At 42.6% G+C, this 26,819-nt stretch overlaps 1 protein-coding gene across 1 annotated transcript in view; it reads right to left on the reverse strand.

The window, feature by feature from the left end:
• Positions 1-7,625: 7,625 nt before the first annotated feature.
• The window catches only part of LOC124622946 (mucin-2-like), a 243,596-nt gene continuing 224,402 nt past the window's right edge, over positions 7,626-26,819 (reverse strand). Inside the window, exons 7-9 of the mRNA XM_047148737.1 lie at positions 26,197-26,332; positions 11,765-19,070; positions 7,626-8,248 (exon numbers count right to left, since the gene is read on the reverse strand). Of these exons, the coding sequence (XP_047004693.1) occupies positions 7,863-8,248; positions 11,765-19,070; positions 26,197-26,332 (7,828 nt within the window). The 3' untranslated portion in view covers positions 7,626-7,862. The remainder of the gene's footprint in view (positions 8,249-11,764; positions 19,071-26,196; positions 26,333-26,819) is intronic.

Consider the following 26,819-nt stretch of genomic DNA (forward strand, 5'->3'; position numbering starts at 1 on the left):
TTTTGCAGCTGAAGTTGCTGATAAGTTGAGGGAGTTACATGTAATGGCGTGTATTGAATGTGAGATGTTCGAAGTATATCATTTAGCACACAAGCAACATCTGTATGTAGGTATTTGTAGGTATACAAGTTGATCTAAAGTATGCTGATAAAACAGAAAGTGTAACTCATGAGTATTGAGTAATTCATGTATACAATTAGCTATCAGAGTCAATTATGGTTATACTTAGGTTGAGCTTTGGAAGCAGAATTCTGGCACTGTGTAATAAATAATAAATATCCATATAGCAGAGTTGGATTAATGTCAGTATAATAGGAAGTATTGTACCTCTCATCTGAGCATTAGTGATAACAATTCACACATGGCAGTATAAATATTTGGCAAAATGAAATGATCAGTAATTTTTCATTGGGCAACCTCATTAGTTATAGCGATACAAATAGTTATGTAAGACATTTAGTGCAATAATGGAGCATTTAAGATTATTGAATCAATCTGTAGAGGTATGAGGAATTGTAAAACAATTGCATAAGTCAAGGTATAAATGCTATATTTCATTCTCATATTCAATGTCACTTGTGTTAAAGACTCACATGAATAAGTTGTGAATTTATTCTCTAACTTTTGTGTATGTTGACCAAGTGAGTTATAAGGTAGAGCATGGATGGCAGGAACCCCGCTGAAAGGACAGCAACCAAAGGGGTAGCTGGCATTCAACTAGTTTGTTTTCTTGTCTTTGCTGTAGCAAGTTATAAAAGATTAACCAGTAACAAATATGTAGTTAACGGCCCCTACAAACCTTTGAAAGTAAAGATTTTTGGTAATTGAATGTAAGACAAAATTTGTAAAAATATTTACCTTGCTATGTTAATTAAGATAGATTGATGTTGTCTAATGTTTCTGTAAGGGCAGTTTGCTACTGGAGTCAATAGGGTATTATTTGTGATACGTTGTAACTTTCAGTATGTGAACCAGAATCTAATGTTCCTTATCTTCATTTGTATGCTGTGTGATAATTTTTTCCTATTATTCTTTTTTGCCCGTGGCCACAAAGAAGGTTTTTTAGGGCTGGAATGTAAGGGATCTGTGATCCCATGTATATAGATATTAGTATCCGACACCTAGGTCGATAGCAGACAGGAGTCGATTGTCAAGCGCTGCAGGAGACAGTGAGATTAGTGTCGAGTGGAGGCAGTACTAGAAAGACGGGCAGGAACGGTGGTCGAGCTGAGTACGGTGTCAATTGCGGATGTGCCGACTGAGGAGTAAATTGTAAATTGACCAGAGTGTGACAAATGAGTGCATTCCCCTTATCTTCGTGGGGTTGATCTTCATCGATACTGATTCGCGAGTGATATAAAACCAAAAGTGACATGTGCCAAATTACGTGTTTCGTGTCAACTGTGTCGGTCAGCAACAACCATGGATTGCAGTGAGGATTGTTGTGAATGTTAACCATCATCATTGCATGCGACGAAGTACTTAAAATCAGCAACCAATAAAAGATATAACTGCAATTAAATGTGTAAGTCGAAGGTAACAACTGCGTCAGAATTTGTGTGTTAATAGATAATACATATCAGTTTGTATATTGCAACCTTTGTGGCCTATAATAATAGAAAAACTTTCAATCATCAACTATTCGATCTCAGAACAACCGCACTTGGTTGAAATAACCCCGAAACCACAGCAGAAAAATCAATGGCCTTTCATCCATTAAGCACACGGTCACATAATCATAATAATTAACTGTTTGTTGGCTTCGGTAAATCACACAAAACCCAATAAAGGACATAATGGGGGTGTTTCAACCTCTTCAATTTGCCTCCTATTTTGGACTAATAACCATAACGGTATTTCTCTCAGATGTTATAGGTATTTCAATGGCAAGAAATAACGCCATATAAATTTTGGACATGATGTTTACTTAATACGTAACTGTAACACAAATACAAAGAGTAATGAACAAAAGCCTACATCTGTAATAACTGCTCTCTGCCAAAACAATGATTCACCTTTTATCTCTTGCACGAACTGCTAGCACAGTAACTGATGTTGCCACACTAGCTCCCCCCCCATCTCCCTTTTTAAAGCTGGGCTCTCCAGAACTTAACCTGTTGGCCAGCCTTCATGATAACTGGTTGGAGACAAGGAGGATCATGGCAGCAGCTCGTGTCTCCTGTAAGGCTGCAGTGGCACTCAGCATTGTAGGCTCAGCACAGGCTGGTGGAAAGCTGACACTGTGGTGCTGTTGAAGTTTCCTGCTTGTAGAAGTCAGGCTTGAGTCACTCTATGGAGACTGCTGTTCCAAAAAAAAAAATGGTTCAAATGGCTCTGAGCACTATGGGACTTAACATCTGTGGTCATCAGTCCCCTAGAACTACTTAAACCTAACTAACCTAAGGACATCACACACATCCATGCCCGAGGCAGCTTTCGAACCTGCGACCATAGCAGTCGCGCGGTTCCGCACTGAGCGCCTAGAACTGCTAGACCACTGCAGCCGGCCTGCTGTTCCAGTCAATCTTGAAAGCTTTCTTCTCTTTTGAAAGCACTCTGTAGGGATCAATGGACATAATGTTGGGTGCATTGTATCATCTCTGAGCCAGAAAAGTGATGCTGTAAACAGATCTTCATGGATGAAAACTTTTCTCTCTCCCATGCCTGACAGGTTGGCTTGTATGCAAATGTCTCATCTGAGAGCTGAGCTGTCATGGTAACTCTGTTACTGTTTATGGAGCGATTGGGTGAAGTGGTGCTGGTACAGTGAGTTCACATGGCACAAACAATTGCTCACCATAGACCAAGTGGGCTGGTGAACACTGCAGATCCTCCTTTACAGATGCCTGCAGGCCTAAAGCATATACCAGTGGCAAGGCGTCCAAATACGTTGATGACTAACACATCAGCGCCGCCTTTAGAGTGTGATACAACCTCTCCACCATTCTGTTACTGATGGGATGGTAGCTACTGGTGTGAAAATGGTTGTAGTTGCATAGCTGAAGAAGCTCATTAATAGGTGTGAACCAAACTGGCATTCATGGTCAGTCATAATGGTTTGAAGAACACCAACATCGAAAACTATGTAAGGAACAATGCCTATGCAACTGTCTCTGTGGAGAAAACTGGTGTGGGAGTACCTTTGGGCCACTTTGTAAAATGATACACTACAGTAACTAGTTAGTGGTGACAATCAGAGTTTGGTAAAAGTCCTGCTATGTCCACATGTATGTGTGAAAATCGTGCTGTCGATGTTGAAAAATGCACAACCATTGTGAAGGAGGAAGGAGATTAGTGTTTAACGACCCATCAGCAGTTAGGTCATTAGAGATGGAACACAAGCTCAGGTGAGCGAAGGATGGAGAAGGAAAGCAGCTGTGCTGTTTTGAAGGAACCATTTCAACATTTGTCCTAATCAATTTAGGGAAATCATGGAAAACCTAAATCAGGATGGCCAGACATGGGTTTGGACCATCGTCTCCGTAATATGTGTCCAATGAGCTGACCACTGTGTTACCCCACATGGACTGTGCCAAGGCATGTCGGCTGACTTTACTGTGCTGGAAATTGAGGCAGAAACACGCCCACACTCAGCAGTCCTGGATTTCTAACCACAGTACCTTGCTCACCACTAACCACGCTGTAGCCCGGATTAACCTGGTGGAAGTGTATGGACATTGTTTGTCCTAGATGTGTCACACCAGAAACTCGTTGCACAATATGGAACAGAAATACATCACAGCTGCAAGGCTGTGTGTTCACTTTGGAACTAGTCATGCAGCCCTGTGTCCTCTTAATGTAGGCTAGTGCAATTTTTTGACAGGCCATCAGAGACAATGTTCTTTCTACCAGAAATGTGGTGCAATCCGTTGTAAATTGGGCAATATATTCTGCTTGTCTACACTCCCATGGTGTGTCATGATCTGCTGTGCATTGGAAGAAATAAGTTAGTGGTTCATGTTCAGTAAAAACTGTAATATGTCTTTCTTCCACAGATGATTGAAAATGTTTAACAGCTACCTCAATTGCTAACAACTTGCAACTGACAGCACATCATTCTTCACCTGCAGCATAAGGTGCTGTGAGTAAAAGGCAAGTGTTTGGCATTGACTATATCTCTCTGTTGCAGTGCTGCGGCAATTGCATTTTGGCTCGTATCCACTATTAGAGCCAATGCGGCACTAATGTGCAAGTGAGGCAGCCATGCTGCTTGTCCCAAACAATGCTTGAATTAATGAAATGCCATCTCATTATTCAATGTCCAAGATGCCTTTCAAATACTGGTTGTATGCATGCCTGAGTGCAGTGTGGTAAGTGATTCTTGCTGACTTGCCATTCTTGGAAGGTGTTGGGTAGTAATTTAACATTCCCAGAATTCTGCATAATCCTGTGTAGGTTGTTGGCAAAGGCATGTCTCGCACTGTTGCCACATGTCCAGGAAGTGGTGACAGACAGGCAGCTGAGATTACACATCCCAAAAATTGCACCTCTCACTTGCCTACACCATGTTCCTACAGGTGCTGAAAAAGCTGCCACAGGTGATTCAATGCTCGCCACAGGTGATTCAATGCTCCTCAAATGTAGGTGAAAATATGAAGATATCATTCATGTAACAGAATAGGAATGACAACCCATGCAACACTTCATGTATAAAATTCTGCCACGTCCGTTCAGCATTTCTCAGTCCAAAAGGTATAAATTTGTACTAGAAAATCTCTAAAGGTATTATAACAGTGGTTTCCTGAACCTCTTTTGGTGCTACTGGAACTTGCAAAAATGTCTTTGTACTATCAGCTACACTAAACATCCGAGCATGAACGATCGCACCATTAACAAGAGGCACAGGCTAACGATCGAGACATTGAGTGCCCTGTAATCCCCGCATGATTGCCAGGAGCCATCTTTCTTATATATCTTGTGTAGTGGGGATGCCCAAGAACTATGCCCCAGTTAATACCTGCTTTCAACAGCTCCTCAAACGCTGCTTGCTCTGCAAGGAGTTTGTGAGGCGGAAGCCTCCTCGGACAAGCTGCAACAAGTCGGCCAGATGATGTGTGGGTGTAGTGCAGTTTTGAGTGGTGACACTTAGGTGGTAGCTGGATGGGTGAACACTGGAAATTCTTGGAGTATATGCCCTAAAAGATTGCTGCCAGTTACTGTAGTACTGGTTTTCATTGGGCAAAAAACATTTAAACTCATGGTCAGCATCATGTGAGATGCACCAGGTGGTTTCCTATTTGCTGTACAGGCGTAGTTGACTCCTCATTTACCAGTACAGATGACAAGGTTGACAGATTGGGAATGCAGCTCTCTGTAATTAAATGATAGTTGACTAAATCCAGCGATAGATGTAAATGATACAAAAATCCACACTGAGTATGGGGTCGGCAACATTGGCAAAATAGGCTCATGTTGAAAACCCAAATCTAGTGTTATTCTTTGTTCACCTTAAAGTTTCAAAGCATGAATCGTTCACCATGGTGAGATTATGCTTTGTTGGTGTGGCAGGTGCAATATTCAGCTGTTTGGGGTAAACACTCACTTCAAACCCAGAAACTATGAAAAATAATGATCAAAAGTCTATATAAATAATAAATACTCTCTCACAAACCAGCAATTCATATTTTGTATCTTGTGCTGGCTACTTGCACAGTTACTGATGCTGCCACAATATCCTCTCATCCATCGCTGAAAGTTTGGTACATTGGAATGCTTCATCAGAGGAAAATACCTCTATTTGCATAGACTTCTGGTAACATTTAATGTGGTCTTGTTCCTGTCCATTTGAGTATTACTCAAAACTTTGTTGTGTCATGTTCTTCAACACTCGGCTGAATTTTGGCATGTGATGCTGCACTGAAAAAGTGTCTTATGTATCCACTGCCTTCATTCTATGAATGTGTAGGTCTGACTATTCATTGTCATTCCTTACCTTCTGCTCCAGGCATAACATTTGCCCCTGGATAATCCTGGAAGTGAAGAAATATTGTTCTCTCATTCTCTTTAGTATTTTGACTTATCCTTTCATATGAGTTTTCTGAAATGAATGTATAACAGAGAAAGGAAATGTGCATTGAACTAATGTTGATAGCATAATCTCAGGAATACTCTTAGGTTGATGTCAGGACATTTTCCACTTGATATTTGCTTCTATGTAAAAGAAACAACAGTACATTTACTGAGAGAACATCTAAAATTTATCCCACAGAAAGAAGAGAATGAGCACTAAGTTTTTGAGTCACCAGCAGCTTTACTTATTATAAAATACAACTTTGTTGGATTTTTATTTCCACTAAGTTTACCGCAAATAAGAAACTATGGTAAAATCAAACAATGGAAACTCCAGGTAGCGGTATCAGCAATTCAGGTAAAGATAGATTGCTACTTACTCGAAAGAAGACACATTAAATTGCAGGCAGGCACAATTAAAGGACAGTTACTCAAAGCTTTCAGCCACAGCTTTCATCAGCTAAAGGCATTATGGTCCAAGCTGCCAGAGTTGGTGTGAGGTGTGCTTGCTTATGGGTATGAATGATCTGTGTTTCTCTTTTGCTGATGAAGGCTGTGGCCAAAAGCTTTGTGTAAGTGTCTGTTAATTGTGCTTGTCTGCAGCTCAACATGCCTTCCTTATGGTAAGAAAATATGGTAATGTAGAGTTTAAGTTGTTTCAGCAATACTTTTGAGGTTTGGTTGTTTGAACTGTAGCAAAATGGAAGTATTACAAAATACTTAGTAAACAAAGGTACTTTTGTATAACTGGAGAAATGAGTACATTACAGCAGAGTCACCAATTTTATTTAAGTATTTGATGAAATTTTTATATGTGTTGCAATAAAAAACTGGTTTTTCACTTAGATACTGTAATTCTGTATTTGAAAATTGGCTAAGTAATGGCACAAGTATACAGTTTCCTTAAGGTATACAATATTGTGGAGAAACAAATGTTTATGTCAGAGTTTCTGAATGAATATTCCATTATGTCACAAAGTGTGCACTTGAGTGAACCTTCATGAGAGACTGAAGCACCTCAGTAAATTGAGATCATAACTTGATTTTATGCATATGTGCTCAGAGTTTTCAGGAAGAGAACTGAGGCACTGGGTTAGCAGTAGCTAGTGAACATTTAGCAGAACCCAATGTACCTGGGTGCACAGATTTAATCTGTCATAGAGGTTCAGTCTTATGTCTGTTGTTTAGAGAAGTTTTTGTTTGCCATATTAATTTGTGCTCAGGACAAAACAGTCTTGCTATAAATTTTAGAGACATTAATTTGTGCTTTTTGCTTTCAATTCTTTTTAAAGCTTTCATATTTATTGCTGAAGAACTGTCTCAGCCAGATTAAAAAACTTCAATTTAGTAGAGCAAAAGTAGGATAAAAAGCATTACTTTTATCATAATTTGAATATTGAGTGTATCAGTAACTCAATATGTAATGGAAGGTATTATCTGCTATTATCTAAGAGCACAAATTTTTATTGTTCTGTGAAAACTCCCTGAGAGCGAAGCAATTTGATCAAAATTTCACAATCAAACATCTGCAATAATCGCCTTTTATCTCATATGAATGTGTCCACACATAAAAATATTATTTTTGTTTTTCTATAATGTATAAAATACACACTGTCTGTGCTTAATTTAGGAACAATTTATATAAAAATTTATTGTGTGTTTGCACAAAACCAGTTTTCTCTTGAAGACATGTAGGTACTGGATTTGTGGTGTAAGTCAGGCTACAAGCTCCATATAATGGAGAATAAATATTACACATAACTTATACCACAAATTGTTAAAGTAAAAGATGCACTTTTGAGTGTTTCTTTGTAGAAACTCTTAGAAAAGACAGATTTGTTGATTTGAATTCGCTATTTCAGTTCCGGCATAGTTGTTATAACCCTTTCTGATCGCTGTATGTTGCGATTTTTATGAATTCTTAAAAAAATGTATGAAACAGCTGCAACTGCACTAATTATTACTGCAACTGTAGCTACAATTGTAACTGATGTATTTGTGAGCTCTCCTTGAACTTGTTGAGGATGGACATCATATTGAAGATCTCGTTTAACTAGTGAATGTGACCGAAGATCATTTTCAGTGCCAACCATAAGCCCACGTACTCCGATTGTTATGGCAACAACTTGCTGCTCAACTTCCCGTTTGGTCACGTGATGTGTTTGAGAAATGTTTTCTTCATCAATGCTGCGATGAAAAATTTTACGCCTGCGACCAATTTTTTGAGGTTCAAACAGCCCTGTGGAAAGTACTGTAATTTAGACATCATTCTTGAAGCAGTTTCTCATGAAAACATATATTAATAAAAGGTATATAAACATACATAAAAACCTAATGCTGTTTATAAGGATTAACTTTCTTACTGTCCCTCATATACCAAATATAGTTATGTATTTATGGATGATGTTTTACTAGAATATTCCACTGTCATGTATTATTCACTTAGGTATGTACATGTAATGACTGCATCACAACAAAAAGGACTTGCTTTTTATGTAAACTGCTGCTCAGTATTCATGTGATCTGCCAACTCCAAGCTAAGTAGAAAGATTTACGTTTCGATTTTGTTGTTGATTTTACACAGTTTATTATTTGAGCACACAAAATGTCTAAATCATATCATAAACTTTACATCACAGTCACAGAAATGTATAACAGTTGGTGTGTCTCTGCAGATTAGATACTCATGGAAACTTATTTGAATATTTAAAGAAATGTCCAATACTCCTTAGCATGGATGAGAATTTGTGGTGATTATCTGCAGGCATCACGCAAGAGCACACTCTGTCTCTCTCTCTCTCTCTCTCTCTCTCTCTCTCTCTCTCTCTCTCTCTCTCTCTCTCCCTCCCTCTCCCTCTCCCTCTCCCTCCTTCCCCCCCCCCCCCCCCCCACACACACACATGCAGTTAATGATGCACATATATAATTACCTAAAAATGAGGAACAGTGAAAAATGATACTGCTTTTCCATGAACATTATTCTGCTACTGGTGAACTGTTTGTGCAAATATAACAAACAGGATGATATACAGATGATTTTTGAAAGATAATACTTATTATTTGTATGAATGGGCCTTATTTACAGAGAAAAAAACTTTTCTGTAGTGAAATTATTTTTAAATTTCTCAAGATTCCCAATTTCTTGCAGTTTGTCTATGAGATATGAATAAAAAATTTTGCACAAGTGCAAATAACTGACTTTTTACCTAATACTATGATTGAGCCTCCACAAGAACATCACTTATAATCTACTTGCATATATATGAAAGTATGGCAAGATCCTCAAGGAATCCTCTGTATGATATTTAGCTGTCAACTCCACACACATAATAATTTAATTGTGACAATGCAAATGCCAGTATGTAATCAACAAATAAATAACTCTCGTTATGGTGTGGGTTCATATGTCTGGCCTTGCACCTTGCACTGTGAGTGGACCAAGGGTTTTGTCAGTGATAGGGTAGGATATCATACGTCTGAAGTCATGATTGATCTAGACCAGCTGGTCTGCCATGGGATTCTGCTGCTATGTCTCCAGACAGAACCCACAACTTCAGCAACACTGATCTATGTCCCAAAACCCATATATCATTGCCTACCTCCCTGCAGTGCCACCAGGTATTTGTCTAGGCCAGCACCATCTATGGCTTCAACATTCATATATCATTGCCTACCTCCTTGAAGTGCTGCCAGGTATTTGTCTAGGCCAGCACCATCACCTACACCTTCTCATTATTATAACCTCTGCAGTCCATAGCAACAATCTTAATTCTCTGTGCAGATAGTGTTCATCTGAGCAGAGGCGACACCTATTCCACCTCCAGTGCCACACCTGACACACAGACTTCACAGGTACACTTTTGATACAAATAACAGTGTCAACATGTCGTGGCATAGAAGCAATGAGGCCATGGTAGGTCCCTGGAGGGAGTTGGCTCCACATCTGCAGGCACAAGTCATCTAATTCCCGTAAATTCCAGAGAGGGAGTCAATGAGCTCTTATGCTAAGTTCAAACAAATCCCAGATGTCTTCAATTAGCTTCAGATCTGGTGAGTTGTGGGCCATCACATCAATTGGAACTTACCATTGTGTTCCTTGAACCACGCCGTCACACTCCTGGCCTTGTGATGTGGTGCATTATCTTGTTGAAAAATGCCGTTTCTATTGGGAAACATGATTGTCCTGACTGGGCGTATGTGGTCTGTATCTGGTGCCTGATACTCCTTGGTCATCATGATGCCTTGCATGAGCTCCACTGGACCCATGAATGCCCACATGAATGTTCACAAGAGCACTATGGAGCAGCTGCTAGATTGTTTCCATCCTGCAGTACAAGTGTTAAGGAGTGGTTCCCCTCGAACACAATGGGTTTGCGCCCTCCCATCAGTATAATAAAGAAGATATTGGGATTCATTAGACCACACAGTGCTCTGCCACTGCACCAATGTCCAGTGCCAATGGTCATATGCCATTTCAGTCAGAGTTGCTGATTGTGAGGGCCCATTGTATGAGTGTTTGGTGCACTGCATGTTCAGACATACTTGTACCTTGCCCAGCATTAAAGTCTGATGTTAGTTCTGCCACAGTGTGCTACCTGTCCTGTTTTACCAGTCTGCCCAGCCTACAACATCCGGCATGATGTTAGTTCCACCACAGTTCGCTACCTGCCCTGTTTTACCAGTCTGCCCAGCCTACAACATCCGGCATCTGTAATGAGGGAAGGCCGTGCAACCCCACGGTATCTGGATTTGGTTTCACTACATGTTGAAGATGTTCACCACAGCACTCCTCAAACATTCAAGTCATGCAGTTTCCAAAATGCTTGAGCCAAGTTTCCAGGCCATAACAATCTGCCCTCAGTCAAATTAAGTTAGATTGCATGTCTTCCCCATTCTGCACACGGACATCCCGCTCACTGATACTACATGCACTGTGCATGTGTCTGACTAGCAGTCATTCCTCACCAGGTGACAGTGCTATCGCCTGGGCATGTTTATATCAATAGTAGGTCAGAAGGGGTAATGTTCTGGCTGGTAGTTAATGATTTGGTTGTACTTGATACCCCCACCCTGTACAACTGGCTAATCCTGAAAAAAAGTGATACTTTGATAGAGATCCTAGCTCACTTTGTTCCTAAGTCATCAGTCCATATCAGGGCATTTTTAGCACCATGTGATAATTAAAGAGGGAGGGTTTTTGTATCCTCACTAAAAGACTACAGGCATAACTGGCACAAATTGTGTTGAGACTCAGGCCGCATTAAGATGCTATTCATGGTTCTGCTGTGATTTTTGGATTTCCTGTGATTCTGTTTTGGACTGGAAATATTAACCATCTGGCAGCTTCAACTTTTGGGTGGAGATTTGATTAGCCTTGCTCTTTTGACTGTGAAGATGTACCTTATGTAACCTGGGATCTACACTTGAACATGGATCACAGCACTCAGTTACTTTCACTATTAATGTTTCTATTCTTTTTTTAGCAGGACAGTAGAGATCAATAGGGTATTTCTTTAAATTCTGCATATACTAATGCCACGTAAGTGTACGATAGTGGCATCGGCTGCATAAAGAACCACATGAATGATTTTCAGAACTGAGGATTGAACTGTACACACATGAGTATGCACATATGTGCACATGCACATGTGTGTGGCTGCACACACGCACACTCACACACACACACACACACAAAACAAACAAAAGCAGAGACAAAAATTTTATCTAAAACAAAATATGTACTTTGTTGACTTACATGAATGGAATGCATGGTATCTAGGATCTTGATCCTTTCCATGAAAGTCATCCTTGGAAACTACTGGTACAGATTTCCTTGTTGTTGTCCTTATTATAGGAAATATAGCAGAACCATCTTCTCCATCAAAACAGTCTGCATCATCTGTTCCAGGGAAACATTTAGGGGGTTTCACATCTGTTTCAATATTTATTGTGCTGTCAGCTGCACAGTTCTTGTCTGGGGACCCTGGATAGCAGCCAGATGGTACCTCTGGCTTTACTCCAACTGTGGTTGAGACAACAGGTGGTAAATAACTTGGACCAGGAGTTGATGTCCGAGGTACTGTTGAGCATCTTGGATCTGGGGACCCAGGGAAGCATAGTGGTGATGAGGTTGTGTACGGAGGTGAAGTTTGGCATCTAGGATCATTTGAACCTGGAAAACATATTGGAGGTAAAATAGGTTTCTTAGTTGTCGTTGGACACCTTGGATCAAGACTACCTGGAAAACATTGTGGAGGATGTTCTGTAAGACATGGACAGTAGAATGGTGTTGTAAATGTAGGTGGTGCTATAGTTGTAGGTATTGATGGTATTTTAGGACACCGCGGATCAGGTGAACCTGGATAACATATTGGAGCACGTTCAGTAGTGGTTTGTGGGCATCGTGGATCTGGAGAGCCAGGATAGCATTGAGGTGGCGAAAATGTAGTAGTTGTAGGCCTAGGACATCTTGGGTCGGAGGATCCAGGATAACATACAAGTCTAACAGTTGTTGTGGGGATGGGGTAAGGAGTAGAAGTTTGTGGACACCTAGGATCAGAGGAGCCAGGGTAGCACTGAAGACTAGTGGTTCTTGTTGTGGTTGTTGTTGGCCTAGGGCATCGAGGGTCCAGTGAACCTGGGTAACATGATGGCTGTCTCGTAGGTGGCTGAGTAGTTGTTCTTGGACATCTGGGATCAGTTGAGCCTGGGTAGCAGACTGGAGGTTTAATAGTTGTAGGTGGTGGGAGGTAAGTGCTTCCTGGAGTACTTGTTCTAGGTCTCGTGGTCGTTTGTGGACAACGTGGATCTGGTGAGCCTGGGTAACACACAGGCGTGCTTGGTGTTGTATACGGTGGTGGACACCTTGGATCAGTTGAACCTGGGAAGCACCTTGGTGTTATGGGAGGTTTTGGACAACGAGGATCAGTTGAACCAGGATAACAAACAAGTCTTGGAGTAGTGGTAGGTGGTGCATATGTTGTAGTCTGCGGGCAGCGAGGATCTAAAGATCCAGGGAAGCAGCGTAATGGAGTTGTTGTGGTTGTGGTAGTGATTGGTTTAGGACATCTTGGATCTGTAGATCCTGGGAAACATCTTGGTGCAGGGGTGGTGGTAGTTGTTTTAGGACATCTGGTATCTGTAGATCCTGGGTAGCATCGTGGGGGTGGAGTTGAGGTTGTAGTTGGTCTTGGACAACGGGGATCTAGAGAACCTGGATAACAGATGGGTTGTCGTACAGTTGTGGTAACTGGTGGTAGGTAAGTGCTACCTGGAGTAGTTGGCCTTGTTGTAGGTTGTGGACAGCGGGGATCTGTTGAACCAGGAAAACATCTTGGTGTTGTAGGAGGTTTTGGACAACGGGGATCTGTAGAACCTGGATAGCAAACAAGTGGCTTTTCAGTAGTAGTAGTTGGTCGGTAAGTAGTGGTTGTTCTTGGACACCTTGGATCAGTCGATCCTGGATAGCAAACTGGTTTGCGAGTGGTGGTTGGTGGTGCAAATGTAGTTGTTTGTGGGCACCTGGGATCAAGAGATCCAGGATAGCAGCGTGGAGGGGGTTGTGTTGAAGTTGTAGTAGTAGGCCTTGGACATCTGGGATCTGTAGATCCTGGGTAACATCGCACTGGTGGGTTGGTTGTTGCAGGGCATCGGGGATCTGGTGATCCTGGGTAACAAGATGGTTGTCTTGTAGGTGGCTGAGTAGTTGTTCTTGGGCATCTTGGATCAGTTGAGCCTGGGTAGCAGACTGGAGGCTTAATAGTTGTAGGTGGTGGAAGGTAAGTGCTACCTGGAGTACTTGTTCTAGGTCTCGTGGTCGTTTGTGGACAGCGTGGATCAGGCGATCCTGGGTAACACACCGGTGTACTTGGTGTCGTATATGGTGGTGGACATCTTGGATCAGTCGAACCTGGGAAGCACCTTGGTGTTGTGGGAGGTTTTGGACAACGAGGATCAGTTGAACCAGGATAACAAACAAGTGGGCGCTCTGTTGTAGTAGGTGGTCGGTATGTGGTGGTAGGTCTGGGACACCTAGGGTCAGTTGAACCAGGATAACAAACAATTCTTGGAGTAGTGGTAGGTGGCGCATATGTTGTAGTCTGTGGACACCGAGGATCTAGAGAGCCTGGATAACAGCGTAATAGAGTTGTTGTGGTCGTGGTAGTGATTGGTTTAGGACATCTTGGGTCCGTAGATCCTGGGAAACATCTTGGTGGAGGGGTGGTGGTAGTGGTTTTAGGACATCTGGGATCTGTAGATCCTGGGTAGCATCGTGGGGGTGGAGTTGAGGTTGTAGTTGGTCTTGGGCAACGGGGATCTAGAGAACCTGGGTAACAGGTAGGTTGTCGCACAGTTGTCGTAATTGGTGGTAGGTAAGTGCTACCTGGGGTAGTTGGCCTTGTGGTGGGTTGTGGACAGCGAGGATCTGTTGAGCCAGGAAAACATCTTGGTGTTGTAGGAGGTTTTGGACAACGGGGATCTGTAGAACCAGGATAACAAACAAGTGGGCGTTCTGTAGTAGTAGGTGGTCGATATGTGGTGCTCGGTTTGGGGCACCTTGGATCAGTTGAGCCTGGATAGCAGGGAGGTCTAGCAGTTGTTGTGGATGGTACAAATGCAGTGGTTTTTGGGCACCTGGGGTCAAGAGATCCAGGATAGCAGCGTAGAGGGGGTTGTGTTGAAGGTGTAGTAGTTGGCCTTGGACATCTGGGATCTGTAGATCCTGGGTAACATAGTGCTGGTGGGGTGGTTGTTGTTGGGCATCGGGGATCTGGTGATCCTGGGTAGCATGATGGTTGTCTTGTAGGTGGCTGCGTAGTTGTTCTTGGACATCTTGGATCAGTTGAGCCTGGGTAGCAGACTGGAGGCTTAAGAGTTGTTGGTGGGAGGTATGTGCTACCTGGAGTACTTGTTCTGGGTATCAAAGTTGTCTGAGGACAGCGTGGATCTGTTGAACCTGGATAACAGACAGGAGTTGCTGGTGTTGTTTGTGGTGGTGGGCAGCGTGGGTCTGTAGAGCCTGGATAGCACCTAGGAGTGGTTGGAGGTTTGGGACATCGGGGATCTGTAGAACCCGGATAGCAAACAAGTGGCCTTTCAGTAGTAGTAGTTGGTCGGTAAGTAGTCGTTGTCCTTGGGCACCTTGGATCAGTCGATCCTGGATAGCAAACTGGTTTGCGAGTGGTGGTAGGTGGTGCAAATGTGGTTGTTTGTGGGCACCTGGGATCAAGAGATCCAGGATAGCAGCGTGGTGGGGGTTGTGTTGAAGTTGTAGTAGTAGGCCTTGGACATCTGGGATCGGTAGATCCTGGGTAACATCTAGCTGGTGGGGTGGTTGTTGCTGGGCATCTGGGATCTGGTGATCCAGGGTAGCAAGATGGTTGTCTTGTAGGTGGCTGAGTAGTTGTTCTTGGACATCTTGGATCAGTTGAGCCTGGGTAGCAGACTGGAGGCTTAATAGTTGTAGGTGGTGGGAGATATGTGCTACCTGGAGTACTTGTTCTAGGTCTCGTGGTCGTTTGTGGACAGCGTGGATCTGGCGATCCTGGGTAACACACAGGTGTGCTTGGTGTTGTATATGGTGGTGGACATCTTGGATCAGTCGAACCTGGGAAGCACCTTGGTGTTGTGGGAGGTTTTGGACAACGAGGATCAGTTGAACCAGGATAACATACAAGTGGTCGCTCTGTTGTAGTAGGTGGTTGGTATGTGGTGGTAGGTCTGGGACACCTAGGGTCAGTTGAACCAGGATAACAAACAAGTCTTGGAGTAGTGGTAGGTGGTGCATATGTTGTAGTCTGTGGACACCGAGGATCTAGAGAGCCTGGGTAACAGCGTAGTGGGGTTGTTGTGGTCGTGGTAGTGATTGGTTTAGGACATCTTGGGTCCGTAGATCCTGGGAAACATCTTGGTGGAGGGGTGGTGGTAGTTGTTTTAGGACATCTGGGATCTGTAGATCCTGGGTAGCATCGTGGGGGTGGAGTTGAGGTTGTAGTTGGTCTTGGGCAACGGGGATCTAGAGAACCTGGGTAACAGGTAGGTTGTCGCACAGTTGTTGTAATTGGTGGTAGGTAAGTGCTACCTGGGGTAGTTGGCCTTGTGGTAGGTCGTGGACAGCGAGGATCTGTTGAGCCAGGATAACAAACAAGTGGGCGTTCTGTAGTAGTAGGTGGTCGATATGTGGTGGTTGGTTTGGGGCACCTTGGATCAGTTGAGCCTGGATAGCAGGGAGGTCTAGCAGTTGTTGTGGACGGTACAAATGCAGTGGTTTTTGGGCACCTGGGGTCAAGAGATCCAGGATAGCAGCGTGGAGGAGGTTGTGTTGAAGTTGTAGTGGTGGGTCTAGGGCATCTCGGATCTGTAGATCCTGGGTAACACCGTGCTGGTGGTGTGGTTGTTGTTGGGCACCGAGGATCTAGTGATCCCGGGTAGCAAGATGGTTGCCTAGTGGGTGGTTGGGTGGTTGGTTTTGGACATCTTGGGTCAGTTGAGCCTGGGTAGCAGACTGGAGGCTTAATAGTTGTTGGTGGTGGGAGGTATGTGCTACCTGGAGTACTTGTTCTGGGTATCAAAGTTGTCTGAGGACAGCGTGGATCTGTTGAACCTGGATAACAGACAGGAGTTGCTGGTGTTGTTTGTGGTGGTGGGCAGCGTGGGTCTGTAGAGCCTGGATAACACCTAGGAGTGGTTGGAGGTTTGGGACATCGGGAATCTGTAGAACCTGGATAGCAAACAAGTGGCCTTTCAGTAGTAGTAGTTGGTCGGTAAGTAGTGGTTGTTCTTGGGCACCTCGGATCAGTTGATCCCGGATAGCAAGCTGGTTTGCGAGTGGTGGTAGGTGGTGCAAATGTAGTTGTTTGTGGGCACCTGGGATCAAGAGATCCAGGATAGCAGCGTGGAGGGGGTTGTGTTGAAGTTGTAGTAGTAGGCCTTGGACATCTGGGATCTGTAGATCCTGGGTAACATCGCACTGGTGGGTTGGTTGTTGCAGGGCATCGGGGATCTGGTGATCCTGGGTAACAAGATGGTTGTCTTGTAGGTGGCTGAGTAGTTGTTCTTGGACATCTTGGATCAGTTGAGCCTGGGTAGCAGACTGGAGGCTTAATAGTTGTAGGTGGTGGGAGGTATGTGCTACCTGGAGTACTTGTTCTAGGTCTCGTGGTCGTTTGTGGACAGCGTGGATCTGACGATCCTGGGTAACACACAGGTGTGCTTGGTGTTGTATATGGTGGTGGACATCTTGGATCAGTCGAACCTGGGAAGCACCTTGGTGTTGTGGGAGGTTTTGGACAACGAGGATCAGTTGAACCAGGATAACAAACAAGTGGTCGCTCTGTTGTAGTAGGTGGTCGGTATGTGGTGGTAGGTCTGGGACACCTAGGGTCAGTTGAACCAGGATAACAAACAAGTCTTGGAGTAGTGGTAGGTGGTGCATATGTTGTAGTCTGTGGACACCGAGGATCTAGAGAGCCTGGATAACAGCGTAATGGAGTTGTTGTGGTCGTGGTAGTGATTGGTTTAGGACATCTTGGGTCCGTAGATCCTGGGAAACATCTTGGTGCAGGGGTGGTGGTAGTTGTTTTAGGACATCTGGGATCTGTAGATCCTGGGTAGCATCGTGGGGGTGGAGTTGAGGTTGTAGTTGGTCTTGGACAACGGAGATCTGTAGAACCAGGATAACAAACAAATGGGCGTTCTGTAGTAGTAGGTGGTCGATATGTGGTGGTTGGTTTGGGGCACCTTGGATCGGTGGAGCCTGGATAGCAGGGAGGTCTAGCAGTCGTTGTGGATGGTACAAATGCAGTGGTTTTTGGGCACCTGGGGTCAAGAGATCCAGGATAGCAGCGTGGAGGGGGCTGTGTTGAAGTTGTAGTGGTGGGTCTAGGGCATCTCGGATCTGTAGAGCCTGGGTAACACCGTGCTGGTGGTGTGGTTGTTGTTGGGCACCGAGGATCTAGTGATCCTGGGTAGCAAGATGGTTGCCTAGTAGGCGGTTGAGTGGTTGGTCTTGGACATCTTGGGTCAGTAGAGCCTGGATAGCAGACCAGTGGCCTCTCAGTCGTGGTAGGTGGGAGGTATGTGCTACCTGGAGTACTTGTTCTGGGTATCAAAGTTGTCTGAGGACAGCGTGGATCTGTTGACCCTGGATAACAGACAGGAATTGCTGGTGTTGTTTGTGGTGGTGGGCAGCGTGGGTCTGTAGAGCCTGGATAGCACCTAGGAGTGGTTGGAGGTTTGGGGCATCGGGGATCTGTAGAACCAGGATAGCAGACAAGTGGCCTTTCTGTAGTAGTAGTTGGTCGGTAAGTAGTGGTTGTTCTCGGACATCTTGGATCAGTTGATCCGGGATAGCAAACTGGTTTGCGAGTGGTAGTTGGTGGTGGAAATGTTGTTGTTTGTGGGCATCTGGGGTCAAGAGATCCTGGATAGCAGCGCAGAGGGGTTTGTGTTGAAGTTGTAGTAGTAGGCCTTGGACATCTGGGATCTGTAGATCCTGGGTAACATCGCGCTGGTGGGGTGATTGTTGCTGGGCATCGAGGATCTGGTGATCCTGGATAACATGATGGTTGTCTTGTAGGTGGCTGAGTAGTTGTTCTTGGACATCTTGGATCAGTAGAGCCTGGATAGCAAACAAGTTTGGCTGTGGTTGTTTGTGGTGCAAATGTTGTTGTTTTTGGGCACCTGGGATCTAGAGATCCCGGAAAGCAGCGCAAAGGAGGTTGTGTTGAAGTTGTAGCTGTTTGTTTCGGACATCTGGGATCTGTAGATCCTGGGAAACATCTTGGGTAGGGGGTAGTAGTCGTAGTAGGGAATTGTGGACATCTGGGGTCTGTAGATCCTGGGTAGCATTGAGGTCTTTGAGTTGTGGTTGTAGGTGTTTGAGGGCATCTAGGGTCTAGTGAACCTGGATAACATCGTGATGGTGTCGTTGGAATTTGCTGGGTAGTTGGGATGGGGCATCGAGGATCTGTGGCACCAGGGTAGCAATTTGGTGGTAACTCTGTTTGTACTGTTGTTACCTGGGTTTCTTGACACTTCCCAGTGCATTGTCCGGAGCATATCTGGAATAAAACAAATAAATTCTTACAGTTAGTGAAGGCACTAGTTAGAGGAACTAAAAGGTGAATATCCCTGAATTTTACTTGTTATCTTAATACTGGTTTTTTAATTTATAATTTGTTATAGTGACTTCATCTCGTATGATCACTATGATATGTGTAGTACTAATTTCTATGTTGTTGAAATACATAATTGTTTGTCTTACTGCTTTGGGAAGCTGGAGTTGGATTATTTTGCAGTAAGGCAGACTGTTATTTTAAATGATCATCCAGAGCTTATAATTTGCTTCCAGGTTAAAGTTCCCTTCAACATCATTAAATTAATTGACACTGAATTATCAAATGACTTATTGTGAAGTTCAATACATTTGTATTTTGATTTCACATGTAATTTTTGCTTGTCAAAGATGGAATCTTGTAATCTTTTTTCCATTGCAATTCTGGATAGCAGCAATTATGATATTGATTCTGGTGATAATTTAACCTATAAGAGTATTTGGTAATTAATACAGCACAAATGTTCTGATGGCCAATGGAACTTTTTAATTTGAGCTCAGTTATTCCCCTTAAATGCCTGTTATGATAGTTTTTGTCTGTAGACTTTTGTGAGAGTTAATTTCTATGGTGGTAACGTGTGTGCACGCAATACACACACACACACACACACACACACACACACACACACACACACACATATATATATATATATATATATATATATATATATATATATAAAAAAAACAAAGATGAGGTGACTTACCGAACGAAAGCGCTGGCAGGTCGATAGACACACAAACAAACACAAACATACACACAAAATTCAAGCTTTCGCAACAAACTGTTGCCTCATCTTTCCTGATGATATGTGTGATCTTAAAGATCTTTAAATATGTCTGCTTGTGTCTGTATGTGTGGATGGATATGTGCGTGTGTGCGAGTGTATACCTGTCCTTTTTTCCCCTTAAGGTAAGTCTTTCCGCTCCCGGGATTGGAATGACTCCTTACCCTCTCCCTTAAAACCCACTTCCTTTCGTCTTCCCCTCTCCTTCCCTCTTTCCTGATGAGGCAACAGTTTGTTGCGAAAGCTTGAATTTTGTGTGTATGTTTGTGTTTGTTTGTGTGTCTATCGACCTGCCAGCGCTTTTGTTCGGTAAGTCACCTCATCTTTGTTTTTATATATAATTTTTCCCACGTGGAATGTTTCCTTCCATTATATTGTAATATATGTGAAATATATTTGACATGAGCATGTGTGGGAAAAGCCATAGGTAAAAACCTCATCTTTAGTTCCTGGAATGATTCCAGACAAATTTGGTACACATATTAGTTACATTCTGGAAAGAAACACTGTAGGGTTAAGGACCACAAGCCTCGTACTGGGTGAACATGATAACGTGAGGAGAGAATGAAGGAGGAGGAGATGTACAGTCGGTGGGGGGGAAGGAGGAGACAGGCACAAATAGGAGGATGAGGAGATGGATGGAGAGAAGGGAGACAAGGAGATGGACAGAATGGAAATAGGAGGTAGATAGAACCTGGTGATAGTTAGACACAGGGGAGAAAGTGATAGGCAGAGGGAGGAGGGAGGTGGAGATGAACAGGGATGAGGAGGAAATGGACAAAGGAAGGTCAGAGGAGGAGATGGATAGAGAGATAGAGAGAGAGAGAGAGAGGAGAGGAGGATATGCAGACAGAAAGGAAAGGGCAGGAGATGAAAAGGGAAGGGAGAGCAGAAGGTCGACAGAGAGAAGGGGGAGAAGGAGATGGACAGGGAGGGGGAGGAAAAGATTGGCCAACTATTTTGCAAGAGCCTTGGTACAAAGTTTCAAGAATGAGTATTAAGCCAAGAGTCTTAAGAATTGTCCACAGTCCCTTACATATTGTAAGGAAATGCAAAGAACACATTAGACTAATTACAGTGCAAAAGCATTGTAACAGTATTTTTTCCTGTATCTATACACTAATGAAATGGTAAAAATGCCTAGCAAGTGATACAGTGCCCTCTGCCATGGATTTCACACTGGTTTGCAGAGTACAGATACAGATGTACAAGCAGGGCATGAAATCTAGTGGCTCAACAGAAATGCAAGTAACTGAAGCTTGTACAGATACATACTGGCAAATGAACCTGACTAAAAACGGCTGCCACTCTCATTTTATCAGCTAATTTGATATGTGAAGCACAAAGGTTCTCAAATGACAATCAATATCATTAACAATTGCATCTACATGTTATCTGTACTCAGGTGATTCATGTGAAAAAGTTTTTGACATGATTATGGCCATGCGACGGGGATTAACAGACTTTGAATGCAGGATGTTGTTGGAACAAGATACATGGGACATTCTGTTTCAGAAACCATTAGGGAATTCAATATTTCAATATCCACAGTGTCCAAGAGTGTGTTGAGAAAACTAAATTTCAAGCATTAGCTCTTACCACAAAGAACTCGTGGGCTGATGGCCTCCTCTTAATGATAGAGAGCAGTGGCATTTGTGTAGTTGTCAGTGCTGACAGAGAGCAACATTTTGTGAAATAAATGCAGAAATCAATGTGGGGTGTACAACAAATGTATCTGTCAGACAATGTGGTGAAATAGGGCATTAATGAGCTATGGCAGCAGACGACCAATGCCAGTGCCTATGCTGATAGCACGACATGGTGAGAAACACCTCTCCTGGACTCATGACCATTTCAGTTGGACTCTAGATGACTGAAAAACGGTAGCCTGGCCAGACGAATCCTGATTTCTGTTGGTAAGAGCTGACGGTTGGGTTCAAGTGTGGCACAGACCTCATGAAATCCATGAATCCATGTTGCCAACAAGGCACTGTGCAAGCTGGTGGGGGCTCCATAATGGTGTAGGCTGTGTTTACGTGGAATGGATTGGCTCCTCAGGTCTAACTGAACCAATAATTGACTGGAAATGGCCATGTTTGGCTACTTGGAGACCATTTGCAGCCATTCATGGACTTTATGTTCCCAAACAATGATGGAATATTAATGCCACCAGGCTATTGTTGTTCGCAATTGGTTTGAAAAACATTCTGGGCAATTCAAGTGAATGACATTGCCATGCAGATTGCCTTACATGAATCCCATCGGACATTTATGGGACATAATCAAGAGGTCAGTTCGTGCACAAAATCCTGCACATTTATGGGCAGCTGTATAGGCAGCATGGCTCAGTATTTCTGCAGGGGCCTTCCAACAACTTGTTGAGTAATGCCATGTCGAGTTGCTGCATTTCATGAGGTGAAAGGAGGTCTGACATGATGTTGGAAGTAGTGTAATAGCTGTGGGTACACTTGTTACCAGTTAATGCCGATTACTACTTCTTTGTATCTTCAAACAATACTGATTTGACACGTCTGTCTGTGTGGTAGGTCATAATGCAAGCTCAGTTTGCAAAGATTTTTCATTTTTGTAGGTTTGGGAGGGGGAAAGGCCCACCCCTACCCTGCACTTTGCTGGATACACTCTTGTACCAGAAATGTCACTAACCACTCATTATGCTGGTGAAGCTTGAATGTCTGTGGAGTTGTGGTTATAGATTCATGAGTGATTTCCTTGTCCGGTAGTAAAATGTACATCCTGCACTGAGACATTTGTGTGAAGCTGCACCTCACAACATCTCATTGACATCAAAACACCAGGTATACATAACTAAAGGCAAAGGTCATCACCAAACCACTCAGGTAGTTCAGTGCACTGTGCACAAATTCTAATGTGGACAAATTAAATTATTAGCCACGTTGACCGAAAGCTTGCATGCTTAAGATACATACTGCCTGAACTTTAACAGCCCATAGCCACGAGGCTGTAGCCCCTACTCTAAGGTCAATTTTGGTAATAATGGACATAAAATGATGTGGTAATCTTCATCAGTGTCACATATCAGGCCTATCAGGTGAAGAATATAACCCAAAAACCTACTATGTGCCATTTTTTTTAGATACATTACCTTTGCTTTACAACGTATCTATATAACATTGCCGGAGCTATGTACAACAGTAGTTAGTAGAGGTCACATATTCATCACAAAATGTAACCTTTGCTATGTTGCTATGTCTACTATGTACCAATAGTTCGTCTGAATTAAAACAGGATGATGACCTTCCTTTTTGTCTATCTTGTGTCACTTGGAGTCTGTGACATCACTGAAGAAAAGTTCTTAATATCCGAATATAGCTGCGTGCCATGAGATAGGGTCTTTGAGAAGAGGAAGAGGCTGCGAATGGCATTTGTACCTGAAGACCTGTATGATACTGCAAGATCTGCTACATGTGTTAACAAATTTGAAGTTGTTGACAGAAGAAAATTTCTTCAATTTCTGTGTGCTGCAGATTCGTGGGTAACAACAAAACAGTTGCAGCTCCCAAAGGAAACAATGGTATGCTTCTCAGAGGGGAATCACAGAATCATAAAAGTGAAATATGCCTTCAGTGAGTTGGAAACTTGGAAAAATGTTAATATTCTAAAAAAGGGAGTGGAGGTTTCTGACATGAGAAATATATTATTCATTGGAACTGAAGGGGAAATAATACTTAGCAAAGAAAAAAAGGCAGACTCATTATCAATGATACCAAATTTTGATGAAATATACAGACCATTTTATGAGGAATTTTGTCCTATTAGTGGGGCTTGATTTGTACTTCGAGTTTCTTTCAATAGTGTACTGGTACTAAGACTGAAACTACCTTTGACACTTAGCTGATGTTTGAGTAAAAAGGTATAACCAGTTGCCTGTGTTTAGTATTTCTGACTTTAACAATTCATACTGCTTATGTAATATGCAATAAAATTAATTAAATATAAAATTCTGCCTACAATTGTCTTTCTGTTTCATATTAAAATTTAAAATGTAAACCCTTGTGATATATTTTTTAATATAATTCCTAAATAACGTTTTGGCACTTAGTGGGTTTTTGGGTTACACTCTTTAATTATGTTCAACAGCGAAATCCTAACAACAATAGAGCTAAGTGGAATTGTTGTTAAGGCATTGAACTCTCAAATCCCAATCCAGCCATTGCGATTCAGTTATTCATGATTTCCCTAAAATCAATAAGGTGTATTCCAGAGCCGTTTCTTTGAAACTGGGCTGTCTGATTGCCAATCTCAAACTTGCCGTATCTGAGCTCATACTTCATCTCTGATAACCTTGTCCGTGAACATTGAATTCTGCCTTTCTTGTCTTCAGTGTAGTACTCTTCATGCAGAGATTCATGATATATGAATTCTCCAAAGGATTGATATTTGTCATGTTATTGGAAACGAACATTAGTAAGCACATTATGCACTATCAGACAAGAATCATGAAGCAACCAGGATGTCAACGTAACTTGTACAAGTACATACCACCAGCTGGTATGTAAATGATTGTGGAGTTCCAATTCCCTGTGACAGGTAGAGCAATTTATAGGGAATTCAGATGTGTCAGCCTTCTGATGTTGGACTATATGGGAATGTGTGGGCTTCCATACTCGTCATCAAGTTTCTGAGGATCATCATATTGTGCTCTGAGAACATTGTCACACCTGTGTTTGCTATCTGAGAACAAGTAATGAGAATCATCATATTGTGCTCGGAGAACATTGTAACCCCTTCACACCTGTGTTTGCTATCTGAGGACAAGTAATAGACTCATTCAGTGTCATCCTGCACCATCGGTTGCTGAGTAGCAGCAGCCGGACTGGGGAATCACCATCTCGCATTCAGGCTGCCTTTACCAGCATAACACAAATGACTACATATGGAGATGTGCCATGACTGGGAAGCACAGACTGCTGATGAATGATGTCGGATTGTGTTTGACACTAAAATGTGGTTCTGCAGTATCCAGGATGACCATCATCTGCATATATTGTGGCGACCTAGGGAGAGGGCTCATTCTTTCAACATTTTAGAGAGGCACAGAGAGCTACTCCTGGCATCGCAGTGTGACTGAAGGTCACAGCTACTGGTGATTGAGAGAACAGCACATAAGTGTATCATTGACCTCCTGCATCCTCACCTCTCATGTGACAGTATTATGGTGCAGTTTCCAATAGGAGATGCTCATCCACACATGGCATGTGTCTCTGTGAATTGTCTGCATAACAGTGAGGTACTCCTGTGACCAACAAGGTCCCCAGATCTGCTCAGTGGAACATTTGTGGGACCAGATCAGACATCAAGCCCATCCCAGTGCCAGTATCTGGATATCAAGGACGAGTTACAACAGTCGTGAGCCTGCTTACCTCAGAACAGGATACAACAATGTTATAACACTCTTTCCAACCAAACCAGTGCATGCATCCAAACTTGATTGGGTACAACATCATACTGATAAGTGGGCTCATGCTGCAAAATTCTTTGTAAACTGGACTCCAGTTTTTAATCATTAAAATAACATCACATCATTTTCTCTGCCCCTTTCGGCTGCTCTACTTTTTTTGTCAGGCAGAATATTTAACTATAATAATCATTTCAGTCAATGATCATATAAACTATACTGATTACAACTGACTAGTCACTGTCAACTGCTTAGCCGGTTGCTGTGTAAAAACGTGGTAGCAGTTAACATTCCTATTAGCCTGATATTACAGGACTGTGAGTTAACTGCTAGCACAGTTTGATGCAGCCAACAGATAAGAAGTGTTTATAGGCTACTGATCGTGAGTAGTTGGTTGAAACCGTATAGCCAATAAACGGTCTATAGGATTATTGAGTGAAACGAACTTTATATTCCGATGATGCATTATGGTGGTGGATCAGGTGGAAAATTTAGATGTCCAAGAGTTTCGTACGGTACACAGCGTGTTCTTTTACAATGCACTCATTTTGCAAGATGACACTGTCAGATTTGACATTGATACCTTTTTACTGGAAGGGGTTAATGCAAATAAGTGAACTTCAGCACTTGGTCTTATTTACCCAATCACTTGACTTGAACATTATTGATCAGCTATGGTTGTCTCGATAGCATGTGTTTCGAAATATTTCTGCTCATGGCCTTATTGATATCCAGGCTACCAGAGTTGCAAAAAATGTAGGGAATCTGAAGCCTGTGCTCTGCCAAAGGAACTATCGTAACAATTCACTATTCATTCAGTAAAATTCGCCTTTATGTCAAGTTTGTCTTACCTCTATGTTACAAGTTAGGTAGACTTGCATTCTGTCAGGAAACTTGAAAGCCGAAATGTTGTTGTAAGCAATTATACTCGCATCCGTCTTTCCGACATCTGTTGTTGTCTGCCAGTAGCCGATCAGCTTTCGTTTCCTGAAATAAATATGTCATCATATTTTTAGAACACAGAGTTATAAATTCACAGTATTACAGTTTAAGTTTTTACTTTAATTTTGTAAGGCTAAAGCAGTTTCTGTACAAGCAGTGGCTCACCTTTCACTCCCTGTATTTTAGCCCTGCTATATTCAGATTTTCTGAGTGGCTTGTCACTGTAGACTAACATGGAGAGCTGCATGAAAGTGGTCTTCAAGTTGAAGACCACAACAATAACACCAAAAGATTATCCGGTATATGGGATTAATTCTGCCTATACCTTGGGTTTAGGTGTTATATTAATCATACACAATTGATTTTCCTGAGACATATTGAGTCTCACCTTTTCCTACAATAATGATGTAGGTCAAAGTCAGAATTAAAATTTGTATGAGCACCACAATTCGAATCCAGACCTCCCACTTACCAGGAAGGTGCACTGACTGTTACACCACATTGGCACTGTGAGTACCACCCCTACACAGAC

Source organism: Schistocerca americana, chromosome 7, assembly GCF_021461395.2.
Source record: "Schistocerca americana isolate TAMUIC-IGC-003095 chromosome 7, iqSchAmer2.1, whole genome shotgun sequence".
Classification (NCBI taxonomy): Eukaryota; Metazoa; Arthropoda; class Insecta; order Orthoptera; family Acrididae; genus Schistocerca; species Schistocerca americana.